General features: G+C 37.7%; 2 protein-coding genes, 2 long non-coding RNA genes and 10 other non-coding genes across 17 annotated transcripts in view; 3 read left to right on the top strand and 11 right to left on the bottom strand.

Moving 5' to 3' along the window:
* Positions 1-9,970, top strand: part of CEP295 (centrosomal protein 295) — a 52,441-nt gene extending 42,471 nt beyond the window's left edge. Inside the window, 12 exon segments of the mRNA XM_040630992.1 lie at positions 2,660-2,757; positions 3,257-3,359; positions 3,774-3,932; positions 4,735-4,874; positions 5,522-5,693; positions 6,318-6,925; positions 7,667-7,807; positions 9,002-9,098; positions 9,249-9,413; positions 9,500-9,605; positions 9,690-9,789; positions 9,876-9,970. Coding sequence (XP_040486926.1) covers positions 2,660-2,757; positions 3,257-3,359; positions 3,774-3,932; positions 4,735-4,874; positions 5,522-5,693; positions 6,318-6,925; positions 7,667-7,807; positions 9,002-9,098; positions 9,249-9,413; positions 9,500-9,605; positions 9,690-9,789; positions 9,876-9,914 — 1,928 coding nt within the window. The 3' untranslated portion in view covers positions 9,915-9,970.
* On the top strand, positions 2,858-2,937 carry LOC121102960. The gene has a single exon (XR_005835117.1). It is a non-coding gene; the product is annotated as a small nucleolar RNA U2-19 (small nucleolar RNA).
* Positions 3,099-3,168, top strand: LOC121102959. The gene has a single exon (XR_005835116.1). It is a non-coding gene; the product is annotated as a small nucleolar RNA U2-30 (small nucleolar RNA).
* LOC103660701 lies at positions 4,281-6,531 on the bottom strand. The gene is made up of 2 exons (XR_567865.2): positions 6,425-6,531; positions 4,281-4,457 (listed from the first exon to the last, which is right to left on the bottom strand). It is a non-coding gene; the product is annotated as an uncharacterized LOC103660701 (long non-coding RNA).
* An 8-nt stretch (positions 9,971-9,978) lies between the features above and the next one.
* LOC121102898 lies at positions 9,979-10,784 on the bottom strand. Its single transcript, XR_005835017.1, has 2 exons — positions 10,312-10,784; positions 9,979-10,075 (listed from the first exon to the last, which is right to left on the bottom strand). It is a non-coding gene; the product is annotated as an uncharacterized LOC121102898 (long non-coding RNA).
* Positions 10,156-10,282, bottom strand: LOC121102951. Its single transcript, XR_005835108.1, has one exon. It is a non-coding gene; the product is annotated as a small nucleolar RNA SNORA25 (small nucleolar RNA).
* Positions 10,626-10,751, bottom strand: LOC121102957. The gene has a single exon (XR_005835114.1). It is a non-coding gene; the product is annotated as a small nucleolar RNA SNORA32 (small nucleolar RNA).
* A 1-nt stretch (position 10,785) lies between the features above and the next one.
* Positions 10,786-20,127, bottom strand: TAF1D (TATA-box binding protein associated factor, RNA polymerase I subunit D). Of its 4 annotated transcripts, none has more exons than XM_040630995.1 (12): positions 19,989-20,127; positions 18,201-18,358; positions 17,090-17,468; positions 16,053-16,228; positions 15,685-15,745; positions 15,072-15,243; positions 14,189-14,222; positions 12,916-12,965; positions 12,651-12,685; positions 11,842-11,890; positions 11,408-11,445; positions 10,786-10,857 (listed from the first exon to the last, which is right to left on the bottom strand). In XM_040630995.1, exons 2-6 carry the CDS (start codon positions 18,236-18,238, stop codon positions 15,088-15,090), a joined length of 810 nt encoding a protein of 269 aa, XP_040486929.1. In that variant the 5' UTR covers positions 18,239-18,358; positions 19,989-20,127; the 3' UTR covers positions 10,786-10,857; positions 11,408-11,445; positions 11,842-11,890; positions 12,651-12,685; positions 12,916-12,965; positions 14,189-14,222; positions 15,072-15,087. The 4 variants fall into 4 exon arrangements, with proteins under 4 accessions (XP_040486929.1, XP_008686576.1, XP_040486931.1 ...); XM_008688354.2 differs by lacking the exon at positions 19,989-20,127 and adding an exon at positions 19,516-19,965; XM_040630997.1 differs by lacking the exon at positions 12,916-12,965.
* Positions 11,159-11,232, bottom strand: LOC121103010. The gene has a single exon (XR_005835155.1). It is a non-coding gene; the product is annotated as a small nucleolar RNA Z40 (small nucleolar RNA).
* LOC121102952 lies at positions 11,571-11,705 on the bottom strand. The gene has a single exon (XR_005835109.1). It is a non-coding gene; the product is annotated as a small nucleolar RNA SNORA1 (small nucleolar RNA).
* LOC121103012 lies at positions 11,960-12,097 on the bottom strand. Its single transcript, XR_005835157.1, has one exon. It is a non-coding gene; the product is annotated as a small nucleolar RNA SNORA8 (small nucleolar RNA).
* Positions 12,799-12,870, bottom strand: LOC121102964. Its single transcript, XR_005835121.1, has one exon. It is a non-coding gene; the product is annotated as a small nucleolar RNA SNORD5 (small nucleolar RNA).
* LOC121102958 lies at positions 13,018-13,148 on the bottom strand. Its single transcript, XR_005835115.1, has one exon. It is a non-coding gene; the product is annotated as a small nucleolar RNA SNORA18 (small nucleolar RNA).
* LOC121102961 lies at positions 14,390-14,516 on the bottom strand. The gene has a single exon (XR_005835118.1). It is a non-coding gene; the product is annotated as a small nucleolar RNA SNORA40 (small nucleolar RNA).
* Positions 20,128-20,140: the final 13 nt, after the last annotated feature.

Genomic DNA, 20,140 nt, shown 5'->3' with positions numbered 1-20,140 from the left:
TCCCAAACACAACTAGTATTAATTTTTTTCACTTTTGAATTTCCGCAAGTATATAACAAACTGTTTTATATGTGTAATATTGCTTTCCCTACAAAGCATAGTTCTGGTTCATACTGCTGCATTAGTTCCAAAGGATCTTTTAAGCAGTTACCTTTTCTAGCCAGATTTCTTTTTATTTTAACTGTCACTATAGTTTAATAGAATGAGAAGCAAGAGAGAGCCAACAATTTAAAATAAAACTGTAACCATTCTTTTAGATTTAGCCAGTGGATACCTGTATTGCCTTTTTACTCTACCTATTGGTGTCCTCTAGCCAAAGAGGACCGGGAACATACCTGTAGTCGAATAGAACTGCGTGTTCTCACTTGTTGCAGTGAGGTAGAATGCTCACGACGGGGAACTGGGAGGTGTCTCTGTGCAGGTATTAGAAGGGACTTACTCTAAGATTCGGGCTCGCATTAGGTGATCTGGGGAAGGCTTCAAGGAAATGGGGCTCTGCTTATGAGTACTGGATGTTATCAGAAAGGAGGGGCAGTTCCCTTATTGGAATTATCCAGGAGGTAGGAACAACAGAGTGAGGCTTATGAAAGCTGTAACTGGTAACGAAGAAGCAGTTCCTCATATTAAAAAAAAAAAAAAAAAAAACAACAACAAATTCACTGAAGTGCAATAAGTGGTGGCTCATGATTGGTAGGAAAAGGAGGAATTTTCCTTCTTTATAACTTTTGGTGCTTTCTAAAATCATAATGAGCATGTATTGCCTTTATTATGAATTGTCATTCTCAGGGCGCCTGGATGTCTCAGTCGGTTAAATGTTTGACTCTTGGTTTTGGCTCAGGTCATGATCTCAGGGTTGTGGGATCAAGCCCTGCGTCGGGCTCCATGCTCAGCACAGAGTCTGCTTGGGATTCACTCTCTCTCTCTCTCTCTCTCTAATAAATAAATAATCTTTAAAATAATTGTTCTTAATTATATTTGACATATTAAAAATATATAAAATGACACTTTTTGTCTCAGTTAATTCAGGCCAGGATAAGGAGATGCTTGGTCATTTTTGTGCTTTGGATAATACTCCTGGTTGAGACATAGTACTGGTGGCCTGATTTTTGTCTTGATCCGTCATAGTCACAGAGTAGCCTTTCCTGTTACTGGTATTCTGTGGAATTGTTCATGTTTAACGGGAGAACGTTAAGGCCTCGCTGATTGTGCCAGGTCAGTTCCTGGCTCTCAGGGACTGCTTTTCTCTTTCTCATAATCATCCCTACATTCATGTTGTTTCTGTCTTAGAAAAGAGGGTGCCTGCTTTGTTACTTCTTCTCTTTTCCCTCCTTTCATCTTTATTCAGGTTCTCATCACCTCAGCTTGATTTCTTAGTAGCTTTATGGTGGTATCACTCACTTCAAGCTCTGTACCCTTTTCTTTTGTGGGAGGGCGGGAAATGGTGCTTTGCTTCTGAAGGAAAGTGGACAACCTTGCATATCCTGGGAAGATTATTCAAGGCATTGCTTTCATGATGCTACTTCCCCTTTTCGGTAATCACATAATGGGTCCCTTGTATCAGTGAGTCCTTTCCAAACCAGCGTGGCTTGTTTTTCTTCCAGCTCTTTCAGCAACCTCTCCACTGAATTCTGCAACATTTCTCCAAAAGAAAAGACCTTGTTCCTTTCTTTTATTTTTCACCTCTTACTTTACCCAAGTCTTACTCCTGGGGGAATCTTCTTGGTGTGTTACAGTTAACAGTATAGTTATGATTATGAATTGACAAACCCCAGATTCACTTATCTCCCAACCAGCTTTTGAAATGAGTTGCCTAGGAAAAAATAACTTACTGTAAAATTGCACTGTATCTTAGTTTCTTTACTGAAAATTTTAATGTGCATAGAAGTAACACTTTATTGGTTGTATTAAGTAGGTATATTTGTAATGAAGTAGAAGACAGTAAAAAAATGATTAAAAACAAATTGTACTTAATATATAATATTCAGTATTAGCTTTGTTTCTGCCTTATTATCCATAATACAGATATTATTTTATAAATATACAGGTACATGTGTGTGTCCTAGGTCTTTGAGAAAACATTTCTTACAAAAACATTTAAGAAACATACTTGTAATGTGTGTGATGTCTCTTAATAAAATCATGGTGATAATGAGATATACATCGTTAGTTTATATATTTGGTGGTGTGGTTTTAATTTTATTCTGTTTCATAGCCACAGATAACTATACATTTTGACCTCTTTCTCATAAATTTTGGCTCTTGGAGTAAGAGAAAAATTAACTCAGAATGCCTGAATTATTATTTAGACCAAATAATTTTGATATATTTTTTTATATCATTTTTCTCAACTTTGAGATCATATCGTGTTAGTGATAGAATATTCTTGCTTCACGTAAAACAAAAGCATTTCCCATCACATTGCTAATTTTCTTTTTGTAGAGTAATAACAAGTACAGTTTTCCAGGGAAAAGCATATTGTGCTGACTAGGAAATGTTTCTAATGAATAATAAAATGAATGTTTGTTTCTTTTTGGTCTAAGATAAGGCAGTTCAACAAAGCAAAATATGAAAGAGAACTGTAGGAAAATAGAAACGAAATCCTCTGGTGCTAAGAATTTGACTTGTAAAAATCTAAACTACCCCTCATCCCCAATTTCAGTGAAGGTCAAGGAGGCTGTGGCTGAGAATCATGCCGTATTAAGCCATGCTGTGGAGGAAGAACATACATGTCTGAGTCCAGCTGTGGAGCCAGATCACGTAAGTAGTGTCTTCATGTGCACTCCATTGTTAGAGCTGTTCAGTGTCATGTTGTCTCTAGCGCAGTCTGTGTTCTCTGAGATCTGCTCTTACTGAAGTGGATCAATGATGAAAATAGCCAAATCTGAGCATCAGAAGACCTGCCAGTCTACCTGATGCATGATCTCTCTAGTTCTGAGAAGCAAAAGTAACTTAGAACAATAAGGGCTTATGTCTGGAGGGGTGTGTGTGTGTGTGTGTGTGTGTGTGTGTAAAGGTGACTGTGTGACTGTGTCTGAGGACTTGATAAATGAGGTCAAGGGTGGGGGGAGATGTGTGTGTATATGAGACTAATGAGTTCTGAGCAATGATGAAAAGGTTTTACTACTGACCTTTACAACTATGAAGGTTTCTACACTTGATCTGAGCTCAGAATTGATAACTGCTAATGTTGGTGATTTGGGTTTTTTTCTAGCTGTTACTTCCTACATTGTGGTCTAACGTTCCTCTTCATTTTTAGGCTGAAACAGAAGAGATTTATCATGAGCCATTATCATCAGTAACTATTTCTACTGGGAGCTTTTTAAGTTATGAAAACACAGATCTGAGCCTTACAGATCCAGGTAATAACATCAGAATGTTTGTTAGTAAACTGAAAGACCAGCATCAGTTGAGGTCAGTACAGTGGTGAGAGCAGACACTGAGAGCTTGTCAGTGTGCTGAGAGTGGCTGTTTCTTTCAGTCTCAGAGGTAAACTGTTCATGCCTGGGAGGATAATGGGCAGTATGATACTGTAAACATTACTGGAAGTCACAGGCCTGCAGGCCCACAGGGGTGCTCTGTGGTTCTCCAACATTTTCAGATTTATCTGCTGTTGTCACATTTTCCCATTCAGCGGGAATCTATCTGAGCAGATCTCTTAATTGCTCTGATCCCTCCTCAGTGTGTATTGCTATGCCTCTCTACCAAAACTTATCTCTAAGGAAGTGCCAGCATTAAGTATTTTCATTAAACTCAATGTTCAGGGTCATTTTCAGAGCCTGTGGACCCCAGGGAACAAGAATCTACCACCGGTAAAGAAGACGAAAGAGATATTTTAAGTTCTATGCTTCCTTCATCACAAGTTCTTTGTCAAAGGCAGGACTCTCGGGAAATTCATCAGCCTCTGTTGCCTGCAGTGGAAAAGTTTACACCTGGTAAGACACACGTGCAGGAGATGATAGATAAGCACATAAGTGAAGCAAATTTGATGGCTGAAAAAACAGACTTGAGGGTAAAATTATTTTGAACAATACTTTTGTATAACCTTTCATCCTTTTAGTTTTAAGGAGTGATTGTTTGAGCTTCATGTCTTTATGGCCTGCTGTGGCAGTTATGACACGATACATGGAAAACAGGGCATTTGGAAAGAGAGGGGATCTGGAATGAATTAGACTGAAGAACATGTAGCAGAGATGAACAGATCTTCCTTTAGCATTGCAAAGTTAGCTGCAACAGCCGAGGCAGTATTACCAATATTAAGAATAAGGTCGGACCTTGAGACCCTGGTTTGATCGTTTATTAGCTGTGAGACAATGAGCATGTTGCTACTCCTTCATCTTCTGTTAAAAGGGGGATGTCGGAGATTAAATGAGATAATACACATGAAGTACAGTGGCTGGCCCATAGTAACACCCTGTACAGGAACTTGTCTTCTTTTTCTTTTTTTTAAATCATTGAGCCTAAAATGAAATAAGCGAGAATAACAAAGCTTATATAGCAAAGCAGTGATCATAGTGGCTTCTTCTAATTAATGTCATAAGATTTTGGAGCGTACAAATGGAAACTTCGTCAAAGGTTTTGGTCATTGAGAGTATCCTCATTTTTTGTGTGTGGGATGTAATGATAGGACTTAATTTGAAAGCATCTGCTGGCAATGAAGAAAAATATGGAAGTAATTTTGCTAAATTGCAGTTACCTAAAATTAAATTTTACCTTTTTTTCTCAAAATTGCAACAGTTGACCTTGACTTTCCAGAATTGGAACACACTTTTCCAAATTTGCATCGTCAGCTGTTTAAACCGTTAGAACCACATCCAGATTTTGATATATCATCATCATACTCTGGGATTTCTCAAGACAGCAGAGACTTTTACCAGGTATTTTAAATGGAGATACTTCATTGCTGTGAATTTCCAAAAACAGTTTATCTTTTCTTCTGTTAGAACAGTGGTTCTTAACCTTGGCTGCCGATTAGAATCACATGGAAAGCTTTTAAAAATCCCAATGCCCAGGTTGTACCCAGACCAATTAAATCATAATCTCTAGGAGTGCTTAGATTATTACAAACTTTTTTTGAATTCCCCTAGTGATTCTAATGTGGAAGATTGAAAACCAGCTGTACTAGAATTTTGTCCTGTCAGCCTTCTCTCCAGCTAATGAGTATAATCTATAAAAGTCTCAAGAATATTTTTATTGTTAATTTTTTTTTACTGATTTTACAAAACTTAAAAGCCTCTTCCTGTATAATAAAGCAGCTGAGATTCAAACCTAGGTCTTTTGCTCCCATACCCTGACATCCCAGGCTTAACTATCTGGTTAATTTGCAGTTTGTACTCTAAGTAATCTTTTTTTAAAAAGTCTCTTTCATATTGACCGAAATGGAAGACTTGGGTTTAAATAAGCAAATTATTAGTGTGAAAGTAAAGTGGTAATTAAGGAAGAGTGGTATCATAGGAACATGACTATTGATCCAGTTGGTAATACGTGATCAGTATTTCAGCCTTTCCCTGTTGTTTTCCATCAGAACTCAGATTCTTCCTGTGAAAGCCACCATGCTGTTGGAGCATCCAGAAGTACTGTTTCCTTTACAGCACTGAGAACTGGCCTGAAATCTTCTAACACAAGCCTGAACCAGCAACCGGACCCTCATTTGGCTCATGCTGCAACTCAGATATTTGCTACAGAAAAGACTGAGGGTATGATTAAGTTAGAAATACTTTTCCCTGGTTTACATCCATTTTTCTTGGAAATTGTATGTAGCAGCACCTGGTATGTATGTCTCCACTCCCGTCCTCACCCATTCCCAGTGTTACAGCTTCTGTTTCTCTGTGTACTCATTTCAGTAACAGAAGTAATAATGCTCAGTTTGCATTTTTACAGTTCTGAACTTTTGATAAAATAAAAAGCAGAAGTGCTGCCTCTTGTTCCTCAACTTCCTTACCCTCAACCCTTACGGTTAAGTTTTAAGTATCCTTCTAAAACTTCTTGAACAAATTTTATGTATACACACATATACATATGTATTTTTATATGAGATACACAAACCATCTAAGTTTTTAAAATCAATATTCTTTCTTAGGAGGGAAGAGTCCTCATCATGTCTAATAACCAGGAGAAAATACATGGTAGGAGCAGAATTATTTGAAAATCACTGTGACCATCCTTTTAGTTTTCTATTCATGTATACATACATCAACTTTCACTCCTCAAATTGTAGGAAGTAATCTGACTTCATTACTTGCAATTTAGTCAGACCATTAGAGATTGTATCTGTATCCAGGTTTCACAACATGTAATTATGGTTAACTTAATTCTTACAGGATCTGAACAATCTTTTCAACAGCTTCTGCCAGAATTTTCTTCCCAGGAGGGGAGCCAGCATGTTGATCTACCAAGTATTTTTAGCATCGAAGCAAGAGATTCTTACCAAGGCATGGAAAATCAGAACTACTCCGAACAGACTGAAATACAAAATAAGAAAAAAAGTGTTCATTTCCACCTCTGTGTAGGAAGTTTACAGAGTTCAGTCTTCAGTTCATCTGATGAGGCTAACGTATTTCATCCCTTAAGTCTACAGTATAGCACTCCCTGTGGGTCTACCTCTAGTGAGTGCTCAATAAGAGCCCAACCAGAAGGCAGAAAAGAAAGACTGGGTTTCGAAGAATTATCAGAAAGAGGACTCGATGGAGAAAAAAATGAAACCCATGGGGTTTTAAATTCACATATGGAGGAAATGGATTCTCAATCCTGCACCAGAACAGTGGAGATGGGAACTTCAGTTCAGGCACCATATTCTGTTCAGAATGAAAAATATTTTGAGTATTCAGCTAAGGCAGAAACTCCAAAAATCTCAAGAAACCTTTCTCAACTAGCACAATCAGAGCTGTTTTTAAGTTCTGGATCATTACAGAGCTCTATTCCAATGTGGGTAAGTGAAATCTGTTGTATGTAAATAAATTCATTTCCAGGGAAGTCTTTTGAAATAAAATTCAAGCTCCCCAATTACTTGCTATGTTCCTGAGATGGTCAATCTTGTCATCATTGGAAATCTCCAGCAAAAGATCTGCTCCCAGTTCACATCCCTTTTCTAATGGCTTGGCCTATGCTTCAGCCTCTTTGCCCTGCATTGGATTAATCTGCTTGGTTTCCAGTCCAGTCACCTGAATGTAGTTTTTACCTTCTAGTACTGTTTGTCCTTCTACAGATATAGACTAGAAATTGTATTGAGAGCAAGAGTGACATCTAGTCCACAGATGTGTTTTTATTCTGTGGCTTTTGGGGTGGTTTTGTTTTCCAAATTCTTGTTCAGTAATTAAAGATACTTCCCTCTAAAATTGTAGTTTGGCAGCAGTGGCCTCCATTTGGCTGCACCCCACCAGCTACTGCTTTTAATAGGTTACCCCCTCAGGTTCTGCACAGCCCCCAGTCAACCTGCATTTGTACTTTCTGATAGCCCCATAATGAGCATTTGGACCTAGAAGCCTTGCTATTTTCAGACAGTATCATTATTTTCGTCCATCCACAAAGTCTCTAAGTATTTCTAAAAGTGGGTTGGGGTGGGGGAGGCACCACCATGCTCTTCGCAGACCACTGTCCTTCTGTAATGTAGGTTGTTTTTACATTTTTAATGTTTTAAGGGTATGGTTTCCTTTTGAATTTTATTGCACAGGAGACAGAGTCTGGCCATGGTATAATGGAAGAACCAGAGCTTACATTAGTAAGCACTAGTGATATCAGTATTGCTGAAATGGATTTTGCAAATCTAACCCTAGAAGAAAATAAAGGAAATGAGGCAAAAAGCAGTTCTCAGGTAAATTTCATAGCTCCCTTTAATATGAGTACACCTCATTTATACAGCAGCACATAGCTGAGAATAGGGAAACAGGAAGTTTTTTCCACTTTGTTTCCACATTAGAATTGTCTGCAAACGTAATTTACTTCCCCTTCCTAGGTGCAAATGCAGTCAACTACCCAGTGAACAGGAGGGGTTACTGTGCTTAGAGCAATTGACAGCTGACAGGAAAAGGGACCAGCTCTCGAACTGCCCAGTAGCATTGTTTTGTGCCATTTAATAGTCCTCAAGACATTCATCTTAATGATGCTATAGATTTCATTAGGACCTGTAAGGGTTGGACTCATGAATGAATTGATTCAAATAAGTTTTGAGGCAGCAGAGCTCTAGAAGACAGGTAAAACCAGACCTGAGGGGGATACAGAATGAGTGCTATTACTTTATTTTGTGTGTGTCAGTCCTGAAGAAAAAATGAGGACATATTTCAAGTTATAAACCTAACACTAAAATAGGTTTTAAGTTCTATTAGCGGCAGGTTCCTTTATACTTTTCTCCACTTTGGCAAGCTAAACCATTCCTGCTGGCTCACTTCACTTCTTAGAAGGTAGTCATTGGAGGGAATTCTGCCGCAAACTTAATTCTAACTTAGTAAGGATTCTAGATTAGATGAATTGATTACAAAACTGCAGCTGGAAACTCCCCACCTGCTGTCTGATTCAGTGTATTAATTTTCCCTCTTAACAGAGTAGTAGGACTTTTGTGGCCTGATACTTATTGCCATGATTACTGAGAAGAGTAATTTGGGGAGGCAGGACAGCAGCAGAGCAGATGCAGAAGTGGAATGGAAGAACTTGACAGGAATCAGGGTGCAGGGGGAGCTTTTCGCTAGAGTGGGCTGGTCTGGTAAAGCATTTTAGTAAGAATAAAGTCATTTATCAAAAACTCTGTCTTCCCAGAAAACTACAGTTCAGATGTGAGAACCAGCACAAAGCAGTGAAAGAACGGGAGCTAAGTCTATTGGACATAGATTCCCATACTGTATTTGAGGATTAGAGGGTAGGCATTCCAACTGCCTCCCTCCCCCTGAAGACCACATTTGTCTACCAAAGGGAGCCAGGGGTTAGAAACTATAAAGGTTTAGAACCTATGCGTGTGATTCTGTTCAGTGAGGTGAAAAAGTGGTAAATTCATCTATAATTTTTTTGCAATTAGGTGAGTGAATTTCTGCCTCTTGTATCAGAAACCGAAACCTTGGGTTGTCCAGATGTATCCGAACACGGCACGGAGGAGCCAGTGATCATGTCTGCAGGTATGCCCTTGAACATCTGAAATGGTTAGTGTTAACCAAGGGGCCAGCAGAGTTCCTGATTCAGTTCCAGTGTTCACCCTGCCCCACAATCTTGTACAACTGCTGGCACAATACAAATAAGCTTCAATTTTTTTTTTTTTTTTTAAACAGAAGCCTCTCCAAAGATTATAGCTCTACCTGGGAGCTTACAAGAAGCATTTATAAAGAGGAAAAAATCATTTATGGAGAGATCCTCCCAGAGACAAAAAGAAATAAAGAATAAAATTCGTATTCCTGAAAATTCTCAAATCAGGATAGTTGAGGAGAAACCTACAGGTATGTTCCACACAATCTACATCAGTTCTGACAAAGAAAATGTAGTAACACTGTAATATTTGCCAAGTCACTTGTTCTCTGCTCAGGCTCATCTGTGAGTCGCCTGAAGGGTGTGAATAAGGTTAAGGTTAGAGTGTCACTTCCTGAAGACAGAAAGACTGCGCAAGCCCTCATGCATCAAAGGACCCTAAGGTATAGGTGTGTATGTGTGTGTGAATGAACAGTAATTCACATTCCTAAAATGTGTCTTTAATTCCGTGTATAAATTTCTTACAGATCATACAATCAATTAGCTGAAGTCAAAAAGCAAAGGGAAGAGAAAGCAAAGCAAGATGCATATGCCCAAAACAGAGCAAGGGCAAAAGAATTTCATAAGGTGAGCTAGGCCCCCTACAATTTTTCCATGTCTAGGGTATACTGCACCGTTAACTGCTAAAATTTTTTTTTTAATTCCCTCCACAGAAAACACTAGAGAAACTTCGAGCCAAAAATACATGCTGACTTTCTACTAAAAGTGTAAAGTTTTTTTTTTAAATTATGTGTAACATAGGCAAAATTATTTAAACTAATAAATTTTTATTTAAGAAATTTTACATGTGATTCCTTCCGCTGCCAGTCGCCATAGTTCCTCCAAAGTCAGAATCATAATCTTCAAAACAGTCCTGGGAACAAGAGTATATACACTGGTTGAACTTGAGAGACTTCTTTCCCACTTGACCAATCATGGATAGAAGCAGCTAAATCTTGTATCTCCTCAGGAAAACATAGCACTATTGAGTAACTATTACATCCTATGGAGAACTCCAATATTTGGTCACAGCGTTAAGAGCTCTTGGTTTTAGTCCCACAAGCCCTCTTTGAAATGACCTAGAAGTTATTTTTTCAAATGTGTACATACCTTTTAAAAAGAACTTGTTCAATGCACAGTTGTCACTGTCAGTCCTATGTAACAGAACATAAAAGTAAGGTTCCATTTCCAGAGATGATCATGTAAACTGAAGCCAGCCTCCCTCTGTTAGATCTATTATATTACAAGTCGCATGGTTATTAGCAACACAGATTAAGCAGAAGATTAAGCACAAGTAGAGATCTAGGCACACACTTTTTGATATACTAGCCACGTATAGTCAGATGAGAATTTGAAATATGGCTTGTGTTATATTTATACTGGACAGTGCTGAGCTAGGCAATGGAAATAGGAAAGGGTTGAAAAAATGTTCCCAATAGGCTGAATGCTAACAAAGTAGCAGAAAGAAAGAAAACCTAGTGGGAAAATTTTTTTGTGGTCATGTCCACAGCAAATGAGAAACTGCATTCTCAAAGCCTTGGTAATGACCATTATGCCATTATATGGTAGAAGATAGAGAATTAACTTGCCAGAGTTCTTTCGGTTGGGCTTCTTGGATCACCACTTGAATATGGACACACTTCAAAAACTCCCCACCTATGGATTTTCAAAATGCAGTTAATTAGGTTCCCAAGTATCCTAAAACCCAGTCTGAACTAGTATGTGCTGGAAATTACAGACTTAAAACTACAAAGTTGGAATAATTATTTTCAATCCAGTCCGTTTAAATGCTGGCAACAAATGTATTTTAAACTAAAGCTATATTTACTTGCATTCAATACCCTAATTGACATGAAATGATTAACGGATTATTAACTCCAAAGGTAACTATTCTTGTTTCAGTTAACTTTTACTTTAGAGCTTTTGCTGGAAAGTACAGCACAGGTTATGTTTGGATGGATGTTCAGAAAGGCTACTTTTCATTCAGTGCATTCAGAGCAGTTGAACATTTTGCCCATCATCATAACATCACAAATCACTGGCCAACACTATAAACACCCATTGTGGCCTTTTAACATCTAGGGTTTTCTGTTTGGTTTTTTTTAAGTGGTGAGATAATTAACTACCAGGATTACTTGCTGTTAAAATTAGGTAAATAAATGGATTCCATCTCCTATAACATAAGGCTTTTGAGAGGAAATCTTACCTGTAATCTTTGGGATCCAATGTCTTTACTTCAGGGCCCTAGAAGTCAAATTGTAGAAGTACACCGATTGCTATTTTGGCGAATAGATCGAAAATTATCCCTTAATTGTTTCTAATGCTGAAAAGTCTTGTTACTTCCACCTACACTCCATGAGCCTAACAGAAAATGTTACAGGCCTCATTGTCACCACAGCAATAAACTTGTTGTGATGGAAGCATAACCTGTGTCTCAATGTAGCCACATTAACAATTTCTGGACACCAAGAACGACAGTGCCCATTTCCATCTAGAATGAGGCTTTATAAAAGTTCCTCTCAAGCTTATGATCTATATAAAGACTTCTGCATCTTTACAGAAGTCCCGCTGTTTTGGCTAACCAGATGCTGTCACTAAAACAAAGCAGCCACTAGAAACAAGTATAATAAAAAGCCTTACCCCTTCAGGGTTTGAGCCTGCATCTGCCTGGTTCTCAATTTCAAACACCCTAAAAAAAAAAAGCATTAGTTCCTCTTGAAGATGATCTCAAATTGAACATTATGAAAAACTATAGGAATACTGTTTCAATAAAAATACCAGGTTTAACATGCACGAAGCAAAGAAAACCAACGATGCCAGATACTGAGTTTCTATTGCACTGTCCTTTGAACACCCAGCAGGAATGAGCTGCTGAGGGCAGATACCATGCAGTGCGATCCTGATGGATATGCAACGCCCTCTACTTCAAGGCTGCAATGCTACTACCTGAAAATCTAGAAATTTAAGTACTTGTAATATGTAATTTGACCTTTATTCCTAATTGTCATTCCAATAAGGCAACTACATTACCTGAATCTTAAGTTAAACCTGCTCCATTATCTTTCCTGTCTCTATAAAATGCAAACTATTAAGTCAAATCACTAAAGAAATGATGCACTAGAAATCAAAATCAGTTGCTCAGTTATTAGGCAGAATTCCTTAAAAAAATTCAGTATCCCTTTTTTAACAGCCAAAGGTTACTAGGATAAATCAGAGACTTGTTTAATAATGTACAAAAGGGGGTACTTTCATGTTATTCCCTAGACATGCAGTCTCTTCAGTTTGTCCAATTCTGTAAGTATTACAGCAAACATTTTTACCAAGATCTTGATACTTCTGTTGCATACCCAAACTACTGCATACAACAGTAAGCTGACCTCACAACTTACATTTTTTCAGAACTTTTGGATCCTTAATAAATTTCAACAGAAATAAAATGTTCCACCTACCTCTAAATGTGAATGAGTTCAAATCATATTCACCCCTACAGATAAAATACCAAATAAAAGATTAAGGACAATTTAATGATTAAAATTTAAAACCTAAATATATGATTAGTATCCAAATTGGTAACTGTATTTTTTAAGCTATAATCAGCTCTGTCAGAATTAAGTTTTAGTTCACGTCTGTATCATTCAGCAGTTGAACAGTTAAATTCATCATCTGAACTGTAACAGTACTCCAAAGATTATACTGTCCCCAATGAAAACTTACCTGAACTATCACACCCTAGAACTGTGCAGATTGTTGGGATACGCCAATATCTAAGATTTAAAAAAATCTGACTATTAGGTCTTTCACAGAGTTGTAGCAGATAAATGTCTTGTAGTTCTTTCCCACAGATCTAACACATAGTTCTGTGAATAAAGGAAACCACACATATACTCTATGAGGCGTTTCCAACGATGTAGGTCTACAGAAAAAGCCCCATCGGGATAGACCTCAACCACTGTTTACAGATTTAAATTGCAAGATTCCACAAGAAAAACAATCAGAACTGTGATCTGCTCTAAGTCTCCCGAGTTCAAAATTATGCAAAAAGCCAAATATTTACAATAAATTTAAAGAAATCATTCTATAAATTAATTACATGGTAAGGATTTTTAACATGCTTACAGGAAAGAGTGAGCCTATACTGAGAATAAAGACCAAATACTAAAGTATGAAGTAGCTACTATAGAACCACCAAAGGAAAAAGATTTCCATATCTAAGTCTTGATTTTTGCAACTCCAGTATCACAATGTTTTGTCTAGGACATTCCCATATTACATCGAAGTGTTTAATTTTTTGCCTCATCTTAAGAGATACCATTATTTGCTATCACTTATAAAAAATACAGGCAACTGGCGCCTGGGTGGCTCAGTCGTTAGATGTCTGCCTTCGGCTCAGGGCGTGATCCCGGCATTCTGGGATCGAGCCCCGCATCAGGCTCTTCCACTGGGAGACTGCTTCTTCCTCTCCCACTCCCCCTGCTTGTGTTCCCTCTCTGGCTGGCTGGCTGTCAAATAAATAAATAAAATCTTTTAAAAAAAAATACAGGCAAATATTAATGTGGCTATATTTCTGCTCTTCCCATTTAAGAAATCATTGGAAGATAAACAAATTGGGTGCTTTTTAATTAACCTTTGCATCATTCCGATTTAAGAAATCTTATGTCCTCTAGTCATTTCTAACATTATGAAACCCTACACCTCATTTTAGACTATGCATTAGTTAAAATAATGTAAATGTGTGAAACGGGAATATCCGGTATTCTGATTATTTCAATATAAACTAACTTAGTTTGTGGAGACCCTTTTCCTGCAAGTAAAGTGAAGCTTGCACTCTATCACTATAAAATGTGTGAACCCTAAAATTCATTTTTCTGAAATGTCAGATTGTAAACTGGCAAAATGTCTTTCAGTAACAAAACCTGTGGAGGTTTAAACTGACAAAGTACAGTTAAACAAATCTGATCCAAAAACTCACCTAAAGCGTAAGACATACCTTTAAGTCCAGACATTGTGTTCAAGTGAAAAGCCTAAAAAACAGAAGGCATCTTTGTTTCATGTCAACATTAAAATGAGAATACTAATTCAATATACCTGAGATTTTCCTTGTATCATATGCTGTAAGTAATTCTACAGTCCTGGAGCCGCCCTTCAGGCTTATCAGTACCCCCAACCACCACTTTAATGTTTTAGGGAACTTGTTCCTTCTTATCTGTATCAAAACTCATACTGAGCCATGAGCTCTGGGTTGCAAAAGAGGATTTATTTTTTGCACTTTGTCTAAGTCTTTGTTCACAAACTAAACAAAAACAAGCACAAGTGCGATCATAAAATACAGTATATCTTTAGTGGCATTAATCAGCAATATACAGTAGTGATGAGAAGAAAGTGGTAGTTGAAATAGTCTAGGTAACCAGTAAGTTATTACAGTACCATACATTTGAAGGTAAAAGTCACTTTTGTCTCAATAAAACTGCAATCAAAACGGTTTCAGGGACTCTGAGGAATGGATGGTTGGTTGTCCATCATTAGTGATTATAATCCTGAAAAACTTTATTATAATAATCTCTGTACTTCTCTGATTTGAATGTTCAAGTGACTCCTGTAAGTGCTTACCGTGAAATAAACAAATACAGGCAAAACGGATCTTCTGTTTATTATTTCTCAAGTAATTACTTCTGCTATGCAAGCCTCAATTTTCCCTACGTGTATAATTTCACTGTTTTAAAATGTTTTGTCTAGTAATTCTTTAAGAGTTTCACTAATTTGTTCAGATATTTTTTCTTTTCCCCTTAGCAGGTTCTTTTATCACTACACCAATGTATTTGCATTTATTATCTTTACTTTTTACGAAAAGCTGTTTTCTCTGTTCTATTTACCTTAACATTCATATTCCTATCTCTTTTCAGGCCACCCTATCCTCTGTCCAGTGTTTTTGGACTTTGATGCTCTCTTTTTAGACAAAGCAGCTTCTTCCGTATTTTCCTCTTGTTCTAAATACATATTCTTCATCTTTGGTACTTCACAACTTATTATGAAATCATCATTGTCCTGCATAAAAAAATCAATATTAAATAAATAACTACATGTATAATAACACTTTAGTAATTACACATGTAACTGAATTCTAGTAAGGTGTTAAAGGTGCTTTAGTAATTACATATAACTGAATTCTAGATTACTTAAAATAACCTGGTTAACTACGACCTGATGTTAAAAACTTAAATTCGGCTAATTTTTTTCATTAGAAAATCCTAATTAGACATCTTAATGGCAAAACTTAACATATTAAATGTATTAACAGTACTGAAAAGCCCATGTTCTCACCAAGTATCCAAATAATCCCTATTTTTATGCTTACATTTCCTGTACCAAATCCACTGAGCCTTTCAAAAATTAAATTCAGAATCTAAGATAGTAACTAGTGGATTAAATTCTTCCTGTACAACTGCTATCTTCCTAAAATGAAATGGGACAAAAAATGTCACTTACCACCAATTTGATATCACATTCGTCATTATGTCCAAGATTTGTTGCAGCCTCATCCTCTGTTCTGTAACATTAAAATATACCCTCAGATGACAGAATCCTCTAGAACCCAATTAGTAATATACTGTCATGACGTACAACTGAAACAGCAATACTAGTAAGGAGAAAAATTATGTTGTCATGTATGATATCCCAAAATGGATGGCTCACGTGCCAAGCTCAACTACGACTCAGATGGCTTATTGTATATGTGCTCCCATCACTATTAAAGAATAAACAAATCCATAACATAATATGGAACAATTAAAATTTATAAACAGATTTAATTCAATAAAACCTAGGACCAAAATTATGTCACAGAATAAACTTACTCTGACTCTTCAATAGGAGAGAGAGATCCATCATCATCCAAGTATTTGTATCTACGACTGTCAAGATCTTCTTTTTCTAAATCTTCGCCAACATTCATTTGTTTCAAGGATTCCTTGAGGTAGTACTCATACTTTAGTTTTTCAAGGTAGTTGAAAAATCCTCTTGCCACTGCTTGCTAAATATCAAAAACACTTTATATAATGGTCTTACAAAATACAAAATCTTCCTCCATGACTTCAGCAACCATAAGCAGATGCCTTATGTTCCAAAATGGAAAGGATCCTTTTACCACAAACTCTTAAGCAATCTTGATTTACTCACTGCCATATGTGGATCACGTATACCAGATGCTGGTTGTAAAAAGAATACACTATCTACCTAGCACATTATCAAATTTACCTCAGTTGGTATACCAAGAAAAACTAAGCACAAATCTTGCATTGTTTGGGAATTTCTAAAGACATTTTTAAGTGCAAAGAGAAACAAATCTCTTTTGTTCATATAATCAGCTTAAAACATAAAACGTTAGTATTCTTTCAAATCACCAATTCTAGAGCAAAAGATTATAAATTATGCAATCATTTAACTCAAGTATTTGAGAGTCTAATCCTAAGTTATTTGTCAAGCAATTCTGTCAAAATCAAATATTCAGTATCTGTAAGAAAATGGCCTCTACTAAAGCCACTACCCATGGAAGATATGGGTGGGTTTGACTTAGGTTACTGTAGAACTGGGAATCACTTGAGTTTTAGGGATGATATTTAAAGACCTGATGAGATCAAGAGATAACGGCCTTGAAGCACCTCATATATAGGTATATTCACTGACTATACCAGTGAAGAAGACACCCAGAAACCCAGGTGAAGTCTGTGCTAAAGGATGGGCTGGTCTTGAAGTGGCAGATAAGTCAGTACAGAAGAATATTATCAAAGTCGCAGATTCTATGTTCCAGGCACATCTAAATTCTAAAAGTGGCCAACAAGCCATTTCAGACATTTTAGCTATGTGTATCCACACAAATAAAATACTGACTCACCTCAAAGGTTAAAATCTTTCTCCAGGGTAATGGTTTTGTTGCATTCTCGGATTCTAAAAATGGGAACCCAGATCCTTTGTCTTGAACTTGTTTCTTATTTATCTGGGAACGTCTACTGTTTTTTCTCCCTCTTGGTCTTCCTCTTGGTTTTCCTGTTGGTTTATATTTCCTCTTTTTACGTTTCTTTTTTTTGAATCTTTCAAAAATAGCTTTTAAAGTCAATGGTCTTGGTTCAAAAGATGAGTCACTGGATGAATCCCTTGCTTTACCACCTTGAGGTGAATTAACAAACTTCCTAGTGGGGTTTCTCTGCCTCTGTTTAGGTGAGTAAGGGACACACTGAGTTTTAAATAAGCTGCTACCAGAAGAAGAGTTATCACTAGAAAAAAGGGAAAAAAATAAATTGCACTTTTGTATTACTGAATGCTTATTACCCTAAGGTACTTTTTCTTCCACAGACCAAAAGCAGGAAAACATGCTCAGGATTTTTAAAGATGGGCTCAGGATTAAACCAGCCACTTAGTTCTGACTACCTAAAATGGACCGTAATGCTATGTGCCACGATGCCATAGCACTTACCAAAAAATGACCTTCCAAGAGAAATAATATATTTTTAATTTCCAAAGGCAATCTTGTTTACTGCTAGAGCTTACTCTAAATAAAACAAGAGTAGCCTGGCAGATAGATATTTAATTTGAATAGAAATGCAGATTTGATTTCCCAGTCAACTAGATATTTCCATCATGTATATATGCATGCCAGCACTATTATAAATGTGCTTGTTATCTCAACAAGTTGATTTTTAAGCAAGATCGTCCCACTGATGTCTATTCTCCTGTTGTAATGTTAGGATGATTTGGTCAGAACAGATACCAACCCGGCCCAGAGAATATTCTGTTTCCCTGGGGTTAAGAATGTGTCCCACCGTTAACTACATAAACAAACTGAGACCTGTGTAAAACAGGTTTTCCTTCTTTCCTAATTCTTGAAAATTACCTTTATTGCTTACCAAGTAATAAAAATACAGTAAACGTTACCAGCAAATCTAGTCAGTTTTGCAGTAAAAATCTGGTGGTGGTTGATTTAAAAAAAAAAAAAAAAAAGCACTTACCTTTCATTTTCCATTTCCACAGCTGAACTAGATGCCATTAGAGTTGAGAAAATTCATTCCTGTTACATATTCTCCCAAGTCCTTCTCCAAACTGTTTTATCCACCACTAGTTATTTGTTTCAGAGTTCTGACAATTCGGTAACCGTGATGTAGTTTCTCTAAACAAATGCCAACAGTTAGTATCCCAGTAGTACAAAATTCGATGTAGTCAGATTATGTCACGTTTTATGTAAATTAAGGCAAAAATCATATACAAGGCCCTTAATATTTTTGTGTTAAGAATCATCCATTTCAAATCAAATTCTATAAACTAGAAACTGAATTCACGGTTTCTGTTTTTCAGTTGTTTTCTCAATCTACCCAGTGGAATAAGATTCCAGGTATTGCCATTTCCAAAAAAGTATTAAACATCTTCCCATGATACAAAATGTAATTTCACTAACCATGTAATGTACAAGTATTCACATACAATTAATGGCCAAAAAGCCATTCTTCAATAGCAGATGAGAACTCCTTGAAAAACCTTTCGCATACAAAGCCAGAAGGCAGTGTTGCCTCCGTATATCAGGAAAAATAATGATTTACTACCTCACTCCTGGATTTCCATTTGTAGCCCCTTATTCATACTATGATTCACCAAAGTCACTGTGAAACCTCTTCCTTGGCATACTGTCTCCCTGCCATTATGGGTAATAAATAATGTTCTGAATTCTGAAACTTTTCAAAGAAAGGCCAACAAACCACACAATGGTGCCCTTCCTCTTTTTATAATCTCCTTGGAAAATCTGACAATGGGAAAAAAAACTAAAGATGTCTTATTTTACTACCTCATCTCCCCTACGGGGATACCAACATACTTCAGTTTTTGTGTTGTCTTTAGTATACCTGAGAATGCCAACTGAGTAGTGAAGAAAGGAATCCTAGGATAAAATGACAAATATCTTAAATACAAGGAATCACCAAGGTCAGGTAGATCTTAGAGATTTGCAAAATATCCGACAGACGCGGTATGTTTTGATGGTAGTTTTTTAAAATGCGAAAACCTAAGTATTCATGAAATAATTATTCAAAAACGAAATTTAACAAAAATTGGGTCCAACGGCACTGATGGTATACCGGAGGTTAGGTCTGTCTTAAATATCAGCACATTATTACAGCACAGCGGGGTTAACTCAAAAACCACTTTTCCGGAAACCGTGTAGAAACATTCCTAACGAAGTGTACTTCCAATCCCAAGATTCGGCGAGAGGCCACGCGGCGAGGTAGCGCACTTCTGTAGAGCTAACAATCCCTTCAACCACTTAGTATGTCTAACCTTGGGGCGAGGGTCTCCAGGAAGCACTTCACCGCAAGCAAGGAAGGCGGCGTCAGAAATGGTTACCTCGCACTTAAGAAATTCTCAAAACGTGGACTTGTCCGTAATGCTCAATTTTAAACTCTGCATCGACACAACGCAGCACGCCTCTGAACACGCAGATGTGGGCCACAGTGCAGCCACCAAGCAAGCCCTCAGCCAGCGACCGCGAGCCCTCCACCCTCGGGGCCTGCCTTCCGCGGCTCGGGCCTCCTGAGCCACGCGGGGATCCCGGGAAAACCTAGCTCCTCCCTCGCTCACCAGGCCCGATAGTCCTGCCTTCCTGCCCACTCAAACTGGCAAACGGCCTGCACCAACAGCGCCGGCCCACCACGGGCCTCTGCTGCGTACTCGCGCCCCGCAACCCAGGCCTCGGAGGTACGCTTTCGGCAACCTCCAAACCTCGGCATCCCAACACGCCAACAACAGCTCACCTCCACAACCTCGCGGAAGGAAAGGAGAGCCTAGCCCGCGAACCAGCCAATTGTGGGCCCGAAATCTCGCGAGAACAATTGAACGCCACGAGGAAAGTGAAAGGTGGGCGGAGGGGAGACGCAGGGCGCCATTTTGACCGCCGCGAGGGGTG

Source organism: Ursus maritimus, unplaced genomic scaffold, assembly GCF_017311325.1.
Source record: "Ursus maritimus isolate PB19 unplaced genomic scaffold, ASM1731132v1 scaffold_16, whole genome shotgun sequence".
NCBI classification, from domain to species: domain Eukaryota; kingdom Metazoa; phylum Chordata; class Mammalia; order Carnivora; family Ursidae; genus Ursus; species Ursus maritimus.
The sequence above is the reverse complement of the archived record's forward strand: the minus strand, read 5'-3'. Positions and strand labels throughout refer to the sequence as shown.